Source organism: Lithobates pipiens, unplaced genomic scaffold (assembly GCF_037356315.1).
Source record: "Lithobates pipiens isolate NorthernLeopardFrog02 unplaced genomic scaffold, aLitPip1_a1.2 Scaffold_27, whole genome shotgun sequence".
Taxonomy (NCBI): domain Eukaryota; kingdom Metazoa; phylum Chordata; class Amphibia; order Anura; family Ranidae; genus Lithobates; species Lithobates pipiens.
The window spans coordinates 4,928,108-4,946,638 of record NW_027507788.1 but is presented as its reverse complement, the minus strand read 5'-3'; the positions used below and the strand labels follow the sequence as shown (position 1 = coordinate 4,946,638).

At 57.1% G+C, this 18,531-nt stretch overlaps 2 protein-coding genes across 2 annotated transcripts in view; both read right to left on the bottom strand.

The window, feature by feature from the left end:
• Positions 1–6,625, bottom strand: part of SDHB (succinate dehydrogenase complex iron sulfur subunit B) — a gene marked incomplete in the record, with an annotated part of 14,688 nt that extends 8,063 nt beyond the window's left edge. The window contains 1 exon segment of the mRNA XM_077456351.1: positions 6,531–6,625. Within this exon segment, the coding sequence (XP_077312477.1) occupies positions 6,531–6,596 (66 nt within the window).
• Positions 6,626–10,472: 3,847 nt separating this feature from the next.
• Positions 10,473–13,743, bottom strand: PIGH (phosphatidylinositol glycan anchor biosynthesis class H). Its single transcript, XM_077456350.1, has one exon. It carries the CDS (start codon positions 13,681–13,683, stop codon positions 13,111–13,113), a length of 573 nt encoding a protein of 190 aa, XP_077312476.1. The 5' UTR covers positions 13,684–13,743; the 3' UTR covers positions 10,473–13,110.
• Between the last annotated feature and the right edge of the window lie 4,788 nt (positions 13,744–18,531).

Sequence of the window (18,531 nt, the reverse complement as noted above, 5' to 3'; positions counted from 1 at the left end):
GTCACCTGAAAACATGAACAGAAATGACAGATTTACCCCAAAATATCACTTAGGAGTAAAACTTCTGCGTTTATTCCCTTTAAATTATTCACATCAACGGGAAACTATGTAAACAAAGGCACCGCCCCCCTCATAACCCGCCCCCCTTCATAACCCGCCCCCACCCATCACTGTCATCTCTGCCGGACAGCTTGGCCTGGAGGAAAAATTCTACAAAGAATAGGAAGTGATCTGCGGGGTTCACTCTGCAGACTCCAATTTACTAATCACTGTGCAGCACATCCTTCCGTGTACAATGCATGTCATGTGATCAGCGCTGTGTTCGAGAACCCCGCCTACATGATCCCCCCCCCGATATCAGGGCCCCGCCTACGAGATCCCCCCCCCCCCCCCATATCAGCGCCCCGTCTACGTGATTCCCCCCCCCCCCCCCCGAGATCCCCCACGATATCAGCATCCCGCCCACGTGATTCCCCCCTCCCCCCGATATCAGAACCCCACCTACCTGATCCCTCCCACCACCACCCCTACATGATCCCCCCCCCCACCGATTTCAACATCCCGCCTACATGATTCCCCCCCCCCCCGATATCAGCGACCCGCCTACGCGACCCCCCCCCCGATATCAGCGACCCGCCTACGCGACCCCCCCCCGATATCAGCGACCCGCCTACGCGATCCCCCCCCCCGATATCAGCGACCCGCCTACGCGATCCCCCCCCGATATCAGCGACCCGCCTACGCGATCCCCCCCCCGATATCAGCGACCCGCCTACGCGATCCCCCCCCCCCCGATATCAGCGACCCGCCTACGCGATCCCCCCCCGATATCAGCGACCCGCCTACGCGATCCCCCCCCCGATATCAGCGACCCGCCTACGCGATCCCCCCCCCCGATATCAGCGACCCGCCTACGCGACCCCCCCCCCGATATCAGCGACCCGCCTACGCGACCCCCCCCCCCCCCCGATATCAGCGACCCGCCTACGCGACCCCCCCCGATATCAGCGACCCGCCTACGCGACCCCCCCGATATCAGCGACCCGCCTACGCGACCCCCCCCCCCCGATATCAGCGACCCACCTACGTGATCCCCCCCCCCCCCCCCCGATATCAGCGACCCGCCTACGCGATCCCCCCCCGATATCAGCGACCCGCCTACGCGATCCCCCCCTGATATCAGCGACCCGCCTACGTGATTCCCCCCCCCCCCCCGATATCAGCGACCCCGCCTACGTGATTTCCCCCCCCCCCCGATATCAGCATCCCACCTACATGATCCCCCCATATCACCGACCCACCTACGTGATTCCCCCCCGGATATCAGTGCCACACCTTCACGACCCCCCCCCCCATATCAGCACCCCACCTACCTGATCCCCCCCCCATATCAGCACCCCACCTACCTGATCCCCCCCCATATCAGCACCCCCACCTACATGATCCCCCCCCCCCGATATCAGCACCCCACCTACATGATCCCCCCCCCGATATCAGCACCCCACCTACATGATCCCCCCCCCCCCCGATATCAGCACCCCACCTACATGATCCCCCCCCGATATCAGCACCCCACCTACATGATCCACCCCCCCGATATCAGCACCCCACCTACATGATCCCCCCCCCCGATATCAGCACCCCACCTACCTGATCCCTCCCCCCCATATCAGCACCCCACCTACCTGATCCCCCCCCGATATCAGCGACCCGCCTACGCGACCCCCCCCGATATCAGCGACCCGCCTACGCGACCCCCCCCCCCCCGATATCAGCGACCCGCCTACGCGACCCCCCCCCCCCGATATCAGTGACCCCCCCCCGATATCAGCGACCCCCCCCCCCCCGATATCAGCGACCCGCCTACGCGATCCCCCCCCGATATCAGCGACCCGCCTACGCGACCCCCCATATCAGCATCCCGCCTACGTGATTCCCCCCCCGATATCAGCGACCCGCCTACGTGATTTCCCCCCCCCCCCCGATATCAGCATCCCACCTACATGATCCCCCTCATATCACCGACCCACCTACGTGATTCCCCCCCCCGGATATCAGTGCCACACCTTCACGACCCCCCCCCCCCATATCAGCACCCCACCTACCTGATCCCTCCCCCCCTCGATATCAGCACCCCACCTACCTGATCCCTCCCCCCCCTCGATATCAGCACCCCACCTACATGATCCCCCCCCATATCAGCACCCCACCTACATGATCCCCCCCGATATCAGCACCCCACCTACATGATCCCCCCCCCCCCCCGATATCAGCACCCCACCTACATGATCCCCCCCCCCCGATATCAGCACCCCACCTACATGATCCCCCCCCCCCGATATCAGCACCCCACCTACATGATCCACCCCCCCGATATCAGCACCCCACCTACATGATCCCCCCCCCCCGATATCAGCACCCCACCTACATGATCCACCCCCCCATATCAGCACCCCACCTACATGATCCCCCCCCCGATATCAGCACCCCACCTACCTGATCCCTCCCCCCATATCAGCACCCCCACCTACCTGATCCCTCCCCCCATATCAGCACCCCACCTACATGATCCCCCCCATATCAGCACCCCACCTACATGATCCCCCCCCCCGATATCAGCACCCCACCTACATGATCCCCCCCCCCCCCCCCGATATCAGCACCCCACCTACATGATCCCCCCCCGATATCAGCACCCCACCTACATGATCCCCCCCGATATCAGCACCCCCACCTACATGATCCCCCCCCCCCCGATATCAGCACCCCACCTACATGATCCCCCCCCCCCCGATATCAGCACCCCACCTACATGATCCCCCCCCCCCCGATATCAGCACCCCACCTACATGATCCACCCCCCCGATATCAGCACCCCACCTACATGATCCCCCCCCCCCGATATCAGCACCCCACCTACCTGATCCCTCCCCCCATATCAGCACCCCACCTACCTGATCCCCCCCCCCCCGATATCAGCACCCCACCTACCTGATCCCCCCCCCCCGATATCAGCACCCCACCTACCTGATCCCCCCCCCCGATATCAGCACCCACCTACCTGATCCCCCCCCCCCCCGATATCAGCACCCCACTACCTGATCCCCCCCCCCCCCCGATATCAGCACCCCACCTACCTGATCCCCCCCCCCGATATCAGCACCCCACCTACCTGATCCCCCCCCGATATCAGCACCCCACCTACATGATCCCCCCCCCCGATAGCACCCCACCTACATGATCCCCCCGATATCAATACCCCACCTACATGATCCCCCCGATATCAGCACCCCACCTACATGATACCCCCGATATCAGCACCGCACCTACCTGATCCCTCCACCCCCCCCCCTTCCGATATCAGCACCGCACCTACCTGATCCCTCCCCCCCCCCCCCCCCCGATATCAGCACCGCACCTACCTGATCCCTCCCCCCCCCCCCCCGATATCAGCACCGCACCTACCTGATCCCTCCCCCCCCGATATCAGCACCGCACCTACCTGATACCTCCCCCCCCCCGATATCAGCAACGCACCTACCTGATCCCTCCCCCCCCCGATATCAGCACCGCACCTACCTGATCCCTCGCCCCCCCCCCCCGATATCAGCACCGCACCTACCTGATCCCTCCCCCCCCCGATATCAGCACCGCACCTACCTGATCCCTCCCCCCCCCCCGATATCAGCACCGCACCTACCTGATCCCTCCCCCCCCCCCCGATATCAGCACCGCACCTACCTGATCCCCCCCCCCGATATCAGCACCGCACCTACCTGATCCCCCCCCCCCGATATCAGCACCGCACCTACTTGATCCCTCCCCCCCCCCCCGATATCAGCACCGCACCTACCTGATCCCCCCCCCCCATATCAGCACCGCACCTACCTGATCCCCCCCCCCCGATATCAGCACCGCACCTACCTGATCCCCCCCCCCCCCGATATCAGCACCGCACCTACCTGATCCCCCCCCCCCCCCCCGATATCAGCACCGCACCTACCTGATCCCCCCCCCCCGATATCAGCACCGCACCTACCTGATCCCCCCCCCCGATATCAGCACCGCACCTACCTGATCCCCCCCCCCCCCCCGATATCAGCGCCGCTCCTACCTGATCCCCCCCCCCCGATATCAGCACCGCACCTACCTGATCCCCCCCCCCCGATATCAGCACCACCCCTACCTGATGCCCCCCCCCCCCGATATCAGCCCCGCACCTACCTGATTCCCCCCCCCCCCACCGATATCAGCACCACCCCTACCTGATGCCCCCCCCCCCGATATCAGCACCCCACCTACCAGATCCCTCCCGCCCCCGATATCAGCACCCCACCTACATGACCCCCCCCCCATATCAGCACCCCACCTACCAGATCCCTCCCCGCCCCCGATATCAGCACCCCACCTACATGACCCCCCCCCCCATATCAGCACCCCACCTACCAGATCCCTCCCCGCCCCCGATATCAGCACCCCACCTACATGATCCCCCGATATCAGCACCCCACCTCCCTGATCCCCCCCCCCCTGATATCAGCACCCCACCTACCTGATCCCCCCCCCCATATCAGCACCCCACCTACCTGATCCCTCCCCCCCCCCCCAATATCAGCACCGCACCTAGCTGATCCCTCCCCCCCCATATCAGCACCACACCTACCTGATCCCTCCCTCCCCCCCATATATCAGCGCCCCACCTACATGATCCCTCCCCCCCCCCCCATATATCAGCGCCCCACCTACATGATCCCTCCCCACACCCCCCTCGATATAAGCACCCCACCTACCTGATCCCCCCCCCCCCCCCGATATCAGCATCCCCACCTACTTGAAACCCCCCCGATATCAGCAACCCTGCCTACATGATCTCCCCCCGCCCCATATCACCCTCACTCTGGTAACAAACCAACTTCAATAATTACTTAACAACACCTCCCCTCCCCCACAAGGAGAGTGTTATGTCGTGTTCCTGGAATTCGCAGTCCGAGCTCGCCGTGTGACTTTTGTCCCGTGATCACCAGCTGGGGGCGGAGCCAATATGTGAATTCAGCGTGTAGAATGTGATAGAAGCTCCAAACACAGGCCATACCAAGGAGGAATGTGTCAGATTATACCCCATTGTAGAAGCTGTTGTGAGGCCCAGAACCCCCTCCTCAGCGCGCCCCCTTTCCCGGGGGGGGGGGGTGAGATCCTCAGCATGCCCCCTTTCCCCGGGGGGGGGGGGAGATCCTCAGCATGCCCCCTTTCCCGGGGGGGGGGGGGGGGAGATCCTCAGTGCGCCCCCTTTCCCGGGGGGGGGGAGATCCTCAGTGCGCCCCCTTTCCCGGGGGGGGGGAGATCCTCAGTGCGCCCCCCTTTCCCGGGGGGGGGGAGATCCTCAGTGCGCCCCCTTTCCCGGGGGGGGGGAGATCCTCAGTGCGCCCCCTTTCCCGGGGGGGGGGAGATCCTCAGTGCGCCCCCTTTCCCGGGGGGGGGGGGGAGATCCTCAGTGCGCCCCCTTTCCCGGGGGGGGGGAGATCCTCAGTGCGCCCCCTTTCCCGGGGGGGGGGGAGATCCTCAGTGCACCCCCTTTCCCGGGGGGGGGGGGAGATCCTCAGTGCGCCCCCTTTCCCGGGGGGGGGGAGATCCTCAGTGCGCCCCCTTTCCCGGGGGGGGGGGGGGGGAGATCCTCAGTGCGCCCCCTTTCCCCGGGGGGGGGGGGGGAGATCCTCAGTGCGCCCCCTTTCCCGGGGGGGGGGGGGAGATCCTCAGTGCGCCCCCTTTCCCGGGGGGGGGGGGGGGGAGATCCTCAGTGCGCCCCCTTTCCCGGGGGGGGGGGGGGAGATCCTCAGTGCGCCCCCTTTCCCGGGGGGGGGGGGGGGAGATCCTCAGTGCGCCCCCTTTCCCGGGGGGGGGGAGATCCTCAGTGCGCCCCCTTTCCCGGGGGGGGGGGGGAGATCCTCAGTGCGCCCCCTTCCCCCTGGCGGGGGGGGGGGAGATCCTCAGTGCGCCCCCTTTCCCGGGGGGGGGGGGGGAGATCCTCAGTGCACCCCCTTCCCCTGGTGGGGGGGGGAGATCCTCAGTGCACCCCCTTTCCCTGGCAGCGGGGGAGATCCTCAAAATGCATCCTCTTCCGGGGGGGGGGGTCCTCAATACGCCCCCCTTGCCTGGGGGGATTCTCAAAATGCACCCCCTTCCCGGGGGATCCTCAAACACCCTTCCCCCCAGGGCCCCCCACAGATAAAGGGGGTCATATACAGAGTATCACCCCTCCCCCACACATAAAGGGGGAGTCAAATACAGATCACCCCCCCACAGATAAAGGGGGGGGTCATATACAGAGTATCACCCCCCCACAGATAAAGGGGGGTCATATACAGAGTATCACCCCCCCCCCCCACACACACACAGATAAAGGAGTATCACCCCCCCCACACAAATAAAGGGGGGTCACATACAGAGTATCACCCCTCCCCCCAGGGTCCCCCTATATATATATATAGAGTATTATGGGGTATTAATGACAGGTCCTCCTCCCCGGCTCTGACCTGTACGGTGCCCGCTGTCCTCAGCACGGAGCCGCTCCATCTCAAGGAGAACAGGACCGCCGCCATCTTCCCTGGGACACTCTGCGCTCCTCCCCGCTCCCGGCATTCCGCTCGGCACGCCTACCATAGAGACGTATGACGGGCTGCGGGAGAGGCGAGGATAGAGCGGCTGGCCGTGCTAGCCTCCTCCCCCCGCCTCTCTGGTTTGTTAAGTAACCGGCCTGGTTGTCAAGGTGACGGGACGTCAAATGACGTGCTCGCGTGTCGTGTTTACCCTGAAGGTGACGTCTGTAGAGCCCCGCCCACCCCCGTTCCTGAAAAACTGGAAGAAAGTATAGAGAGGTCATCATAAGAGAGGCCTGACCTCTACTGGGACTGGGAGGTCACCATGGCAACCGATAGTAGCGGGGGCACCAAGGTGGGGGTGGAACCGTAGGGTGACTAAGTGACCCGGATTGCCCGGGACAGTCCCGCATTTTTTTAGGTCTGTTCTGGATCCCGGGCACCTCCACAGTGGCGTCACTATGGGGGGTGTAGCCCGCACCCAGGTGCCACCAGGCCCAGACTGGCACCCTATTGAGTGTGGTGCTACCGCTCCCTCCTCTTCCTCCTTCCGCGATCTCAGCGCCTCGTGATGGCGGAGTAATAATCCCACCAGGCCAGTCTGTCCCCCAGTATAATCCCCCCAGGCAAGTCTGTCCCCCAGTATAATCCCCCCAGGCCAGTCTGTCCCCCAGTATAATCCCCCCCAGGTCAGTCTGTCCCCCAGTATGATCCCCCCCAGGACAGTCTGTCCCCCAGTATAATCCCCCCCAGGTCAATCTGTCCCCCAGTATAATCCCCCCAGGGACAGTCTGTCCCCCAGTATAATCCCTCCAGGTCAGTCTGTCCCCCAGTATAATCTCCCCAGGTCAGTCTGTCCCTCCGGTATAATCCCTCCAGGTCAGTCTGTCCCCCAGTATAATCCCCCCAGGACAGTCCTGTCCCCCAGTATAATCTCCCCAGGTCAGTCTGTCCCTCCGGTATAATCCCTCCAGGTCAGTCTGTCCCCCAGTATAATCCCCCCAGGCCAGTCTGTCCCCCAGTATAATCCCCCCAGGCCAGTCTGTTCCCCAGTATAATTCCCCCCAGGCCAGTCTGTCCCCCAGTATGATCCCCCAGGTCAGTCTGTTCTTCAGTATAATCCCCCCAGGTCAGTCTGTCCCCCATTATAATCCCCCCAGGTCAGTCTGTCCCCCATTATAATCCCCCCAGGTCAGTCTGTCCCCCAGTATAATCCCCCCAGGTCAGTCTGTCCCCCAGTATGATCCCCCCAGGACAGTCTGTCCCCCAGTATAATCCCCCCCCCAGGTCAGTCTGTCCACCAGTATAATCTCCCCAGGACAGTCTGTCCCCCAGTATAATCCCTCCCAAGACAGTCTGTCCACCATTATATTCCCCCCACTACATCCCCCAGGACAGTCTGTCCCCCAGTACACACCCCCCAGGTCAGTCTGCCCCCCAGTATAATGCCCCCAGGTCAGTCTGCCCCTTAGTATAAATCCCCAGGACAGTCTGTCCCCCAGTTTAACCCCCCCCCCCAGGTCAGTCTGTCCTCCATTATAATCCCCCCAGGACACCCTGTCCCCCACTACATCCCCCCCGAACAGTCTATCCCCCCAGTAGAAATCCCCCCAGGACAGTCTTTCCCCCAGTATAAACCCCTCAGGTCAGTCTGTCCCCTAGTATAATCCCCCAGGTCAGTCTGTCCCCCAGTAAAATCCCCTCAGGTCAGTCTGTCCCTCAGTATAACTCTACAGGACAGTCTGTCCCCCATTATAATCCCCCCAGGACACCCTGTCACCCACTACATCTCCCCCAGGTCAGTCTGTCCTCCATTATAATCCCCCCCCAGGGACACCCTGCCCCCCACTACATCCCCCCAGGACAGCCTGTCCCCCACTACCATCCCCCAGGACAGTCTGTCCCCCAGTACACCCCCCAGGTCAGTCTGTCCCCCAGTATTTATGCCCCCAGGCCAGTCTGTCCCTTAGTATAAATCCCCAGGACACCGTCCCCACTACATCCCCCCAGACAGTCTGTCCCCAGTATAATCCCCCAGGACAGTCTTTCCCCAGTATAATCCCCCCCGGGCAGTCTGTCCCCAGTATAATCCCCCCCGGGCAGTCTGTCCCCAGTATAATCCCCCCGGCCAGTCTGTCCCCAGTATAATCACCCCCAGGACAGTCTGCCCCCCATTATAATCACCCCTAGATCAGTCTGTCCTCCAGTAGGAACCAGCAGAGAAGTAGAGTTGCTGCTTCAAATCTAGATTTAGCTATTTGACTTTGCGATGACTTTACCTCCTGAAATAGAACGCACCCATGACCCCCTTTGATGTCTCTGACACTTCCACTAATCCGTCCTTGGGAGGTCCTTCAGTGCTTTGGTGAATTCAGCACACATGGTCACCAGCGCTCTTGGAAAATTACCCTTGGGGGGGGGGTCTGCAGCACCTTCAAGGATTTGAACGCGAGTCTATAGTACCTGGGATCAACGCTCTAACCCTCTGAGCTATTCACCTCCACTCAGGAGAGAGTGGAGGTGAGTAGCTCAGAAGATCAGAGCGTTTACCCCAGTTGCTGTAGACTTGAAGTTCAAATCCTTGAAAGCGCTGCAGACCCCCCCCCCCCCCCCCCCCCAAGAGCAATTCTGTGAGAGTGCTGGTGACCACGTGCACCAAATTGCTGTAGCCCCCCCCCCAGGATGGATCCATGGAAACATCCAAGGGCAAGTTCCTGGAAGCTCAATAGACCCCCAAGCTCAAATCCCTGAGTGAAAGTTTAGAGGCCACGGGCAACCCACCAGTCTTCTCTAGTCCCGGGCCCTCAAAGGCCTGTAACATGTGTGGGCATTACATTAGGCCAGTGATGGCTAACCTTGGCACCCCAGATGTTTTGGAACTACATTTCCCATGATGCTCATGCACTCTGCAGTGTAGTGGAGGATCATGGGAAATGTAGTTTCAAAACATCTGGGGTACCAAGGTTAGCCATCACTGCATTAGGCTGTGGGCACCCTGCCCCTTCGGTCCACAGACTGCAACATCTATAAATAGAATGGGTTGTCTTACAGTGGGACCTCCCCCCTGTGTTTTTTTGGTCTCATTATGTATGTGTATATATATATATATATATATATATATATATACACACACACACACACACACACCTACCACCAAGGTAGTGCACAACACCTGAACCTCCTGCTGGTGGGACACGGCTAGTGGAGCATTTCCACCAACAGAGAGTTCAAGTACTGCACAGCACCCAAGACACACGTGGCTTCCAAAACAACTAAATAAATGAAAAGAAAAAGGCAGTGTAAAAAAAAATAGTAAAGAGCCCCTGTCCCCCCCCCCCCCCCCCGTACTCATGCGCAGTGGTGAACGCATAGGTAGGTAAACGCCCACCTATGTAAATGGCGTTCGAACTACACATGTGAGGTATCGCCACGATCGTCAGATTGTAAAATTGTTTATTAAAGCATCGCCTATGGAGAATTTTTACGTATCGTAGTTTGGCACCATTCCACAAGTGTGCGCAACTTTAAAGCGTGACACGTTTGGTATCTATTTACTCGGCGTAACATCATCTTTCGCATTTTATAAAAAAAAAAAAATTGTGTTATATTATTGTGTTCTTTTTTAAATTAATGAAAAGTAGATTTTTTTTCCCCAAAAAATTTAGATTGAAAGACCTTTGCGAAAATACCATGTGACATGAAAAAAAATGCAACAATCGCCATTTTATTCTCTAGGATCTCTGCTAAAAAAAATATATATATATAATGTTTGGTGGTTCAAAGTAATTTTCTAGCAAAAAAAAACACAGATTTAAACTTGTAAACACAAAGTGACAGAATTGGGGCGGTCCCCAAGTATACACTGTATATAATCAGGAATCCAGAGAGAAATTTCTAGTTTTATTGATTGTATGGAATAGTTCCGGTGCGCACATCAGACAATTCTATATACAATACATTGTGAGAAGGGTAATAAGACACTACGAGGAGTAGGGAGGAGCTGGGCCAGCACAGACAGTAACTGGACCTTTCCATGAGTAGGGTGGAGCTGGGCCAGCACATACAGTAATTAGACCCCCCCTCTGTGAGTAGGGAGGAGCTGGGCCAACCCATACAGTGATTAGACCCTCCCGGGAGTAGGGAGGAGAAGGGCCGAAGGGCCAACCCATACAGTGATTAGACCCTCCCGGGAGTAGGGAGGAGAAGGGCCAGCACATACAGTAATTAGACCCTCCCGGGAGGAGCTGGGCCAGCCCATACAGTAATTAGACCCCCCCCCCCGGAGTAGGGAGGAGCTGGGCCAGCCCATACAGTAATTAGACCCTTCCAGGAGGAGCTGGGATAGCCCATACAGTGATTAGACCCTCCCGGGAGTAGGGAGGAGCTGGGCCAACACATGCAGCAATTAGACCCTCAGGGAGTAGGGACGAGCTGGGCCAGCCCATACAGTGATTAGACCCTCCCGGGAGTAGGGAGGAGCTGGGCCAGCCCATACAGTGATTAGACCCTCCCGGGAGTAGGGAGGAGCTGGGCCAACACATGCAGCAATTAGACCCTTCTGGGAGTAGGGAGGAGCTGGGCCAGCACATGCCGAAATTATACCCTCCCATAAGGGGAGGGGCTTGGTAACTGGCACCCCTTGGAGTAATCACACACTGAGAGTCAATGAGAAAACTGATTTATAGAAAATCTTCCAATAATCAATTATATCAGGTATGTGTCGGTGCGACTTCTACAGATCTCTCTGTTCATGGAGTCCAGTAGGGGGCGGCGGTGCGATCTGTTTGTCTCTCTTTGTACTTTAGTATCAGCACTGATGACATCACATGTGATCACCATGGAAACCTCTGTGGACATCACAGGTGGCCACGTTGGCGGTCACCATAGAGACCTCTGACATCAGGTGGCCATCTTGGTATTCACCATGGAGACACCTGTAGTCATGTTGGCGGTCACCATGGAGACGTGTGTTGGTGGTTACCATGGAGACGTCTGTGGCCGTGTTGGTGTTTACCCTGGAGACATCTGTGGCCATGTTGGTGGTTACTGTGGAGACGAGTGTTGGTGGTTGCCATGGAGATGTCTGTGGCCATGGTGGTTACAAGTGTTGGTGGTTGCCATGGAGACGTCTGTGGCCATGTTGGTGGTTGCTGTGGAGACGTGTGTTGGTGGTTACCATGGAGACGCCAGTGGTCATGTTGGTGGCTACTGTGGGGACGTGTGTTGGCGGTTACCATAGAGACCTGTTGGTGGTTGCCATGGAGACGTCAGCGGTCATGTTGGTGGTTACTGTGAAGACTTGTGTTGGTGGTAGCCGTGGAAACGTCTGCGGCCATGTTGGGGGTTACTGTGGAGACGTGTGTTGGTGGTTGCCATGGAGACGTTAGCGGTCATGTTGGGGGTTACCGTGGAGACGGCAGCGGCCATGTTGGGGGTTACCATGGAGACGTCAGCGGCCATGTTGGGGGTTACCATGGAGACGTCAGCGGCCATGTTGGGGGTTACCATGGAGATGTCTGTTGGTGGTTACCGTGGAGACGTCAGCGGCCATGTTGGGGGTTACCATGGAGACGTCAGCGGCCATGTTGGGGGTTACCGTGGAGACGTCAGCGGCCATGTTGGGGGTTACCGTGGAGACGTCAGCGGCCATGTTGGGGGTTACCGTGGAGATGTCTGTTGGTGGTTACCGTGGAGACGTCAGCGGCCATGTTGGTGGTTACCGTGGAGACGTCAGCGGCCATGTTGGGGGTTACCGTGGAGACGTCAGCGGCCATGTTGGGGGTTACCGTGGAGACGTCAGCGGCCATGTTGGGGGTTACCGTGGAGATGTCTGTTGGTGGTTACCGTGGAGACGTCAGCGGCCATGTTGGGGGTTACCATGGAGACGTCAGCGGCCATGTTGGGGGTTACCATGGAGACGTCAGCGGCCATGTTGGGGGTTACCATGGAGACGTCAGCGGCCATGTTGGGGGTTACCGTGGAGATGTCTGTTGGTGGTTACCGTGGAGACGTCAGCAGCCATGTTGGTGGTTACCGTGGAGACGTCAGCGGCCATGTTGGGGGTTACCGTGGAGACGTCAGCGGCCATGTTGGGGGTTACCGTGGAGACGTCAGCGGCCATGTTGGGGGTTACCGTGGAGACGTCAGCGGCCATGTTGGGGGTTACCGTGGAGACGTCAGCGGCCATGTTGGGGGTTACCGTGGAGACGTCAGCGGCCATGTTGGGGGTTACCGTGGAGACGTCAGCGGCCATGTTGGGGGTTACCGTGGAGATGTCTGTTGGTGGTTACCGTGGAGACGTCAGCGGCCATGTTGGGGGTTACCGTGGAGACGTCAGCGGCCATGTTGGGGGTTACCGTGGAGACGTCAGCGGCCATGTTGGGGGTTACCGTGGAGACGTCTGCGGCCATGTTGGGGGTTACCGTGGAGACGTCAGCGGCCATGTTGGGGGTTACCGTGGAGACGTCTGCGGCCATGTTGGGGGTTACCGTGGAGACGTCAGCGGCCATGTTGGGGGTTACCGTGGAGACATGCATTGGCGGTCCCGGCTCAGCACCTCCTGCACGCTCCGGTAGATCTCCCGCAGACAGTCCAGGCGGGGTTGCGGCCCCCGGAACACAGGGATGAGTTGCCCGTCCCCGGTCAGCACACACAGACCGTAGTGGACGGCACAGCCGGAGACGGTCTCGGTCAGGAGGAGATCCCGGATCCTCCACATCTCCAGGAAGTTGGAAGTTTCTCTCCCCGATCCGAACACAGAACTTCTCTGCAGACCCAGAGAGCCCAGAACCAGCAGACTCTCCTCCTCCACCCGGAACACGTGAAGATGGACGAGAAGGCCGAGCAGGGAGACAAGGATGGCGGCGGACAGGACGGCGGAGAGCTCCGTGTAGAGGAAGAGGAGGTAGGCGATCACCCACACACAGCACGTCCAGCCAATCAGAGAGCGCAGAGACAACTTCGGCCGGATGATGGTGAATTCCCGGCACGTATCGCTGTATGAGCGCCGCTCCAACCGGATCTCCTGACCGACAATGTCCGAGAACACCGAGCTCTCCATCGCGACTCCTCCGGACACCGAGCTCTCCATCGTGACTCCTACGACAGGGGACACGGAACCACTTCCGGGGGAGAGACTGACGCTCCCCTACTTCCGGGAGGTCAGGGGCGGAGCTATGACGCTACGTACGGCCGCCCCTACCGGAGGCGGGGCTAGTGGCTGGCCTGTAATCCTTTTCTGGGAGAAAAGAGGCGGGGCTCCATGCTAATGAGAAGGTAAAGGGCGTGCCGATTAAACAAGAGGGCGTGTTCTCATTAATCAAAGCGTTCCCAACAGTAAAAAAACAAAGTTTTCGCTCATTAATTGCAAAGTTCTGATTGGATAATATGTAGAGTGCAGACAGCGCCCCCACTGGAAGGTTTAGGGCTGCATGTAACCTGTATAAACGTCCCCTCCCCCACACTGCACACCCTACTACCCCCACCTTGTACCCCAATACACCTCACTCTGCACCCCTCCCCCACACTGCACCCCCTACTACCCCCACCTTGTACCCCAATACACCTCACTCTGCACCCCTCCACACTGCACCCCCTACTACCCCCACCTTGCACCCCAATACACCTCACTCTGCACCCCTCCCCCACACTGCACCCCCTACTACCCCCACCTTGCACCTCAATACACCTCACTGTTCACCCCCCCACACTGCACCCCCTACTACCCTCACGCTGCACCCCATTACACCTCACTGTGCACCCCCCCCCACACTCTGCACCCCAATAAACCTCACTGTGCACCCCCACACTCTGTACCCCCATTACACCTCACTGTGCACCCCCCACACTCTGCACCCCAATAAACCTCACTCTTCTCCCCATTGCACCTCACTGTGCACCCCCACACTGCACCCCAATACACTTCACTGTGCACCCCCCACACTACCCTCACACTGCACCCCATTACACCTCACTCTACACCCCCCCCAACACTGCACCCCAATACACCTCACTGTGCACCCCCTCACACTCTGCACCCCAATAAACCTCACTCTTCTCCCCATTGCACCTCACTGTGCACCCCCCACACTGCACCCCACTGTGCACCCCCATTACACCTCACTGTGCACCCCCCCACACTCTGCACCCCAATAAACCTCACTCTTCTCCCCATTGCACCTCACTGTGCACCCCCCACACTGCACCCCAATACACTTCACTGTGCACCCCCCCACACTACACCCCCTACTACCCTCACACTGCACCCCAATACACCTCACTGTGCACCCCCTCACACTCTGCACCCCAATAAACATCACTCTTCTCCCCATTGCACCTCACCATGCACCCCTCCACACTGCACCCCACTACACCTCACTGTGCACCCCCCCACACTGCACCCCATTACACCTCACTCTGCACCCCCCACCACACTCTGCACCCCCATTACACCTCACTGTGCTGGTGGGGGGGGGGGGGGGCTGTACTGATGGGTCTGAGGTCAGGGATGTTGGGGGATATCCATACTGTGACAGAATGTTTAGCAGCTGTGCATAATGACCAATCAGCTCATAGCTTTCATTTTCAAAGCTTAACTGAACAAGCTGAAGATAGACGCTGATTGGTTGCCATGCACAGCTGCATCGGTTTTGATCAATTCCCTTCACTGTGTTTTACATTTCATACTCCTGACCCCTGCACCCGGGTGCATTACTCCTGAAGTTCCTCTCTGGGGGTAGGCTGTGTGTAGAAAAGCAGATGTAATGGAGCAGTTTACTTACATTATAACCAGAGTGCTGAGGTTTATGTGTGTCTGTTACGCTCTTGCTTGTGGTACAATCATTAAAGTGTATTTTGCTGATGAACAGATTGTGACAGGTGTGTGCCGAGTATAGGGGGGGGGGGGGGAGAGTAGGCTCCAGTTTTTATTTACCTATGTCCCCTTTAGCCCCTCCCACTGTTAGCAACATTTGGCCACACCCACAAGTAGGAGCAGCGCGCGCTGCACTGTAAACTCACTGCCTTTCCAAGAAGTCTGCACAGAGCTTCCAGTCAAGTACCAGCTATCTCCTGCAATTGTTTTTGTGAGTATCCAATGTTTTTGAATTTTTGTCTTCACAGAAGAAGATAGAACAGACTTCATCATCATGTTATAATAAAGATCTATACCAACGCAGAGCACCGCCTTGGCTCTCATGGTCAAAAGGCCAGTTACAGAAAGTAATGTGGATGTGTATCTATATAGGAGCCCAGTAGTAGAAGACTGGGACTAATCATGTGACCAGAGAAAACTCAGACCCTATCACGCAGAAGACAGGGACTAGTCATACGACTGGAGAGAATTCAGGACCTCCCCTGTAGACCACAGTTACTAGTCATGTGACCAGAGAGGATTCAGGACCTCCCACGCAGAACTCAAGGGCTAGTCATGTAAGCAGAAAAAAAAAAAAACAACTCAGGAGCTCGCTCTCAGACCACAGCAACTAGTGATGTGACCAGAGAGAATTCAGAACCTCCCCCCCCTGCAGAACACAGGGATCGGTCATATGACTGGAGAGAATTCAGGACCTCCTCTGCAGACCACAGAGACTAGTCACGTAACCAGAGAAAAATTAGGACCTCCCACACAGAACTCGGGACTAGTCATATGACCAGCTAGAATTTAGTAACTCCCATGCAGAGCACAGGGACTAGTTATGTAACCAGAAAGAATTCCCAGAACCTCCCCCGCAGAACATACGACTGGAGACAATTCAGTACCTCCCTCGCAGACCACAGAGGCAAGTTACGTAACCAGAAAGAATTCAGGACCTCCTCCGCAGACCACAGAGACTAGTCCTGTGACCAGAGAAAACTCAGGAATACCCATACAGAACAAAGTACTAGTCATGTGACCAGAGAGACTTTAGGATCTCCCATGCAGAACACAAGTCCTAGGTCATATGACTGGAGACAATTCAGTACCTCCCTCGCAGATCACAGGGGCTAGTTATATAACCAGAAAGAAAATTCAGGACCTCCCACATAGAACACAATAGTCATGTGACCAGAGCGGATTCAGGACCTCCCACGCTAAATGCAAGGACTAGTCATGTAAGCAGAAAAAAAAAAATTCAGGAGCTCACTGTCAGACCACGGCAACTAGTGGTGTGACCAGAGAGAATTCAGAACCCCCCCCCTGCAGAACACAGGGATCAGTCTTATGACTGGAGAAAATTCAGGACCTCCTCTGCAGACCACAGAGACTAGTCATATGACCAGAAAAAATTCTGGACCTCCCATACAGGACACAGAGACTAGTCACGTAACCAGAGAAAAATTTAGGACCTCCCACACAGAACCCAGGACTAGTCATATGATCAACTAGAATTTAGTAACTCCCATGCAGAGCAGAGGGACTAGTTATGTAACCAGAATGAATTCCCTGAACCTCCCCTGCAGAACATATGACTAGAGACAATTCAGTACCTCCCTCGCAGACCACAGGGGCAAGTTACATAACCAGAAAGAATTCAGGACCTCCTCCGCAGACCACAGAGACTAGTCCTGTGACCAGAGAAAACTCAGGACCTCCCACATAGAACATAACAGTCATGTGACCAGAGCGGATTCAGGACCTCCCACGCTGAATGGAAGGACTAGTCATGCAAGCAGAAAAAAATTCAGGAGCTCACTGTCAGACCACAGCAACTAGTAATGTGACCAGAGAGAATTCAGAACCCCCCCCGCAGAACAAAGTGAACAGTCTTATGACTGGAGAAAATTCAGGACCTCCCATATAGAGCAGAGACTAGTCATGCGACCAGAGAAAATTCAGGACCTCACATACAGAACACAGAGACTAGTCCTGTGACCAGAGAAAATTAATGACCTCCCATACAGAACACAGAGACTAGTCCTGTGACCAGAGAAAATTAATGACCTCCCATACAGAACACAGAGACTAGTCCTGTGACCAGAGAATATTAAGGACCTCCCATATAGAGCAGAAACTAGTCATGTGGCCAGAAAAAATTCAGGACCTCCCATACAGAACACAGAGACTAATCATATGACTGGAGAAAATTCAGGAATCCGAACTCCTCTGCAGACTACAGAGACTAGTCATGTAACCAGAGAAAATTTAGGACCTCCCACACAGAACCCGGGACTAGTCATATGACCAGCTAGAATTTAGTAACGCCCATGCAGAGCACAGGGACTAGTTATGCAACCAGAATGAATTCCCAGAACCTCCCCTGCAGAGCATATGACTGAAGAAAATTCAGTACCTTCCTCGCAGACCACAGGGGCGAGTTATGTAACCAGAAAGAATTCATGACTTCCTCCGCAGACCACAGAGACTAGTCCTATGACCAGAGAAAACTCAGGACCTCCCACATAGAACACAATAGTCATGTAACCAGAGTGGATTCAGGACCTCCCACGCTGAATGCAAGGACTAGTCATGCAAGCAGAAAAAAATTCAGGAGCTCACTGTCAGACCACAGCAAGTAGTGATGTGACCAGAGAGAATTCAGAACCTCCCCCGCAGAACACAGGGATCAGTCTTATGACTGGAGAAAATTCAGGACCTCCTCTGCAGACCACAGAGACTAGTCCTGTGACCAGAGAAAATTCAGGACCTCCCATATAGAGCAGAGACTAGTCATGCAACCAGAAAAAATTCAGGACCTCCCATACAGAACACAGAGACTAATCATATGACTGGAGAAAATTCAGGACCTCCTCTGCAGACTACAGAGACTAGTCATGTAACCAGAGAAAAATTAGGACCTCCCACACAGAACCCGTTATATGACCAGCTAGAATTTAGTAACGCCCATGCAGAGAACAGGGACTAGTCATGTGACCAGAAAGCATTTAGGACCTCCCACACAAAACACAGAGGACAGTCATGTGATCAGAGAAAAATCATGACACCCCCGCACCAGTTTGC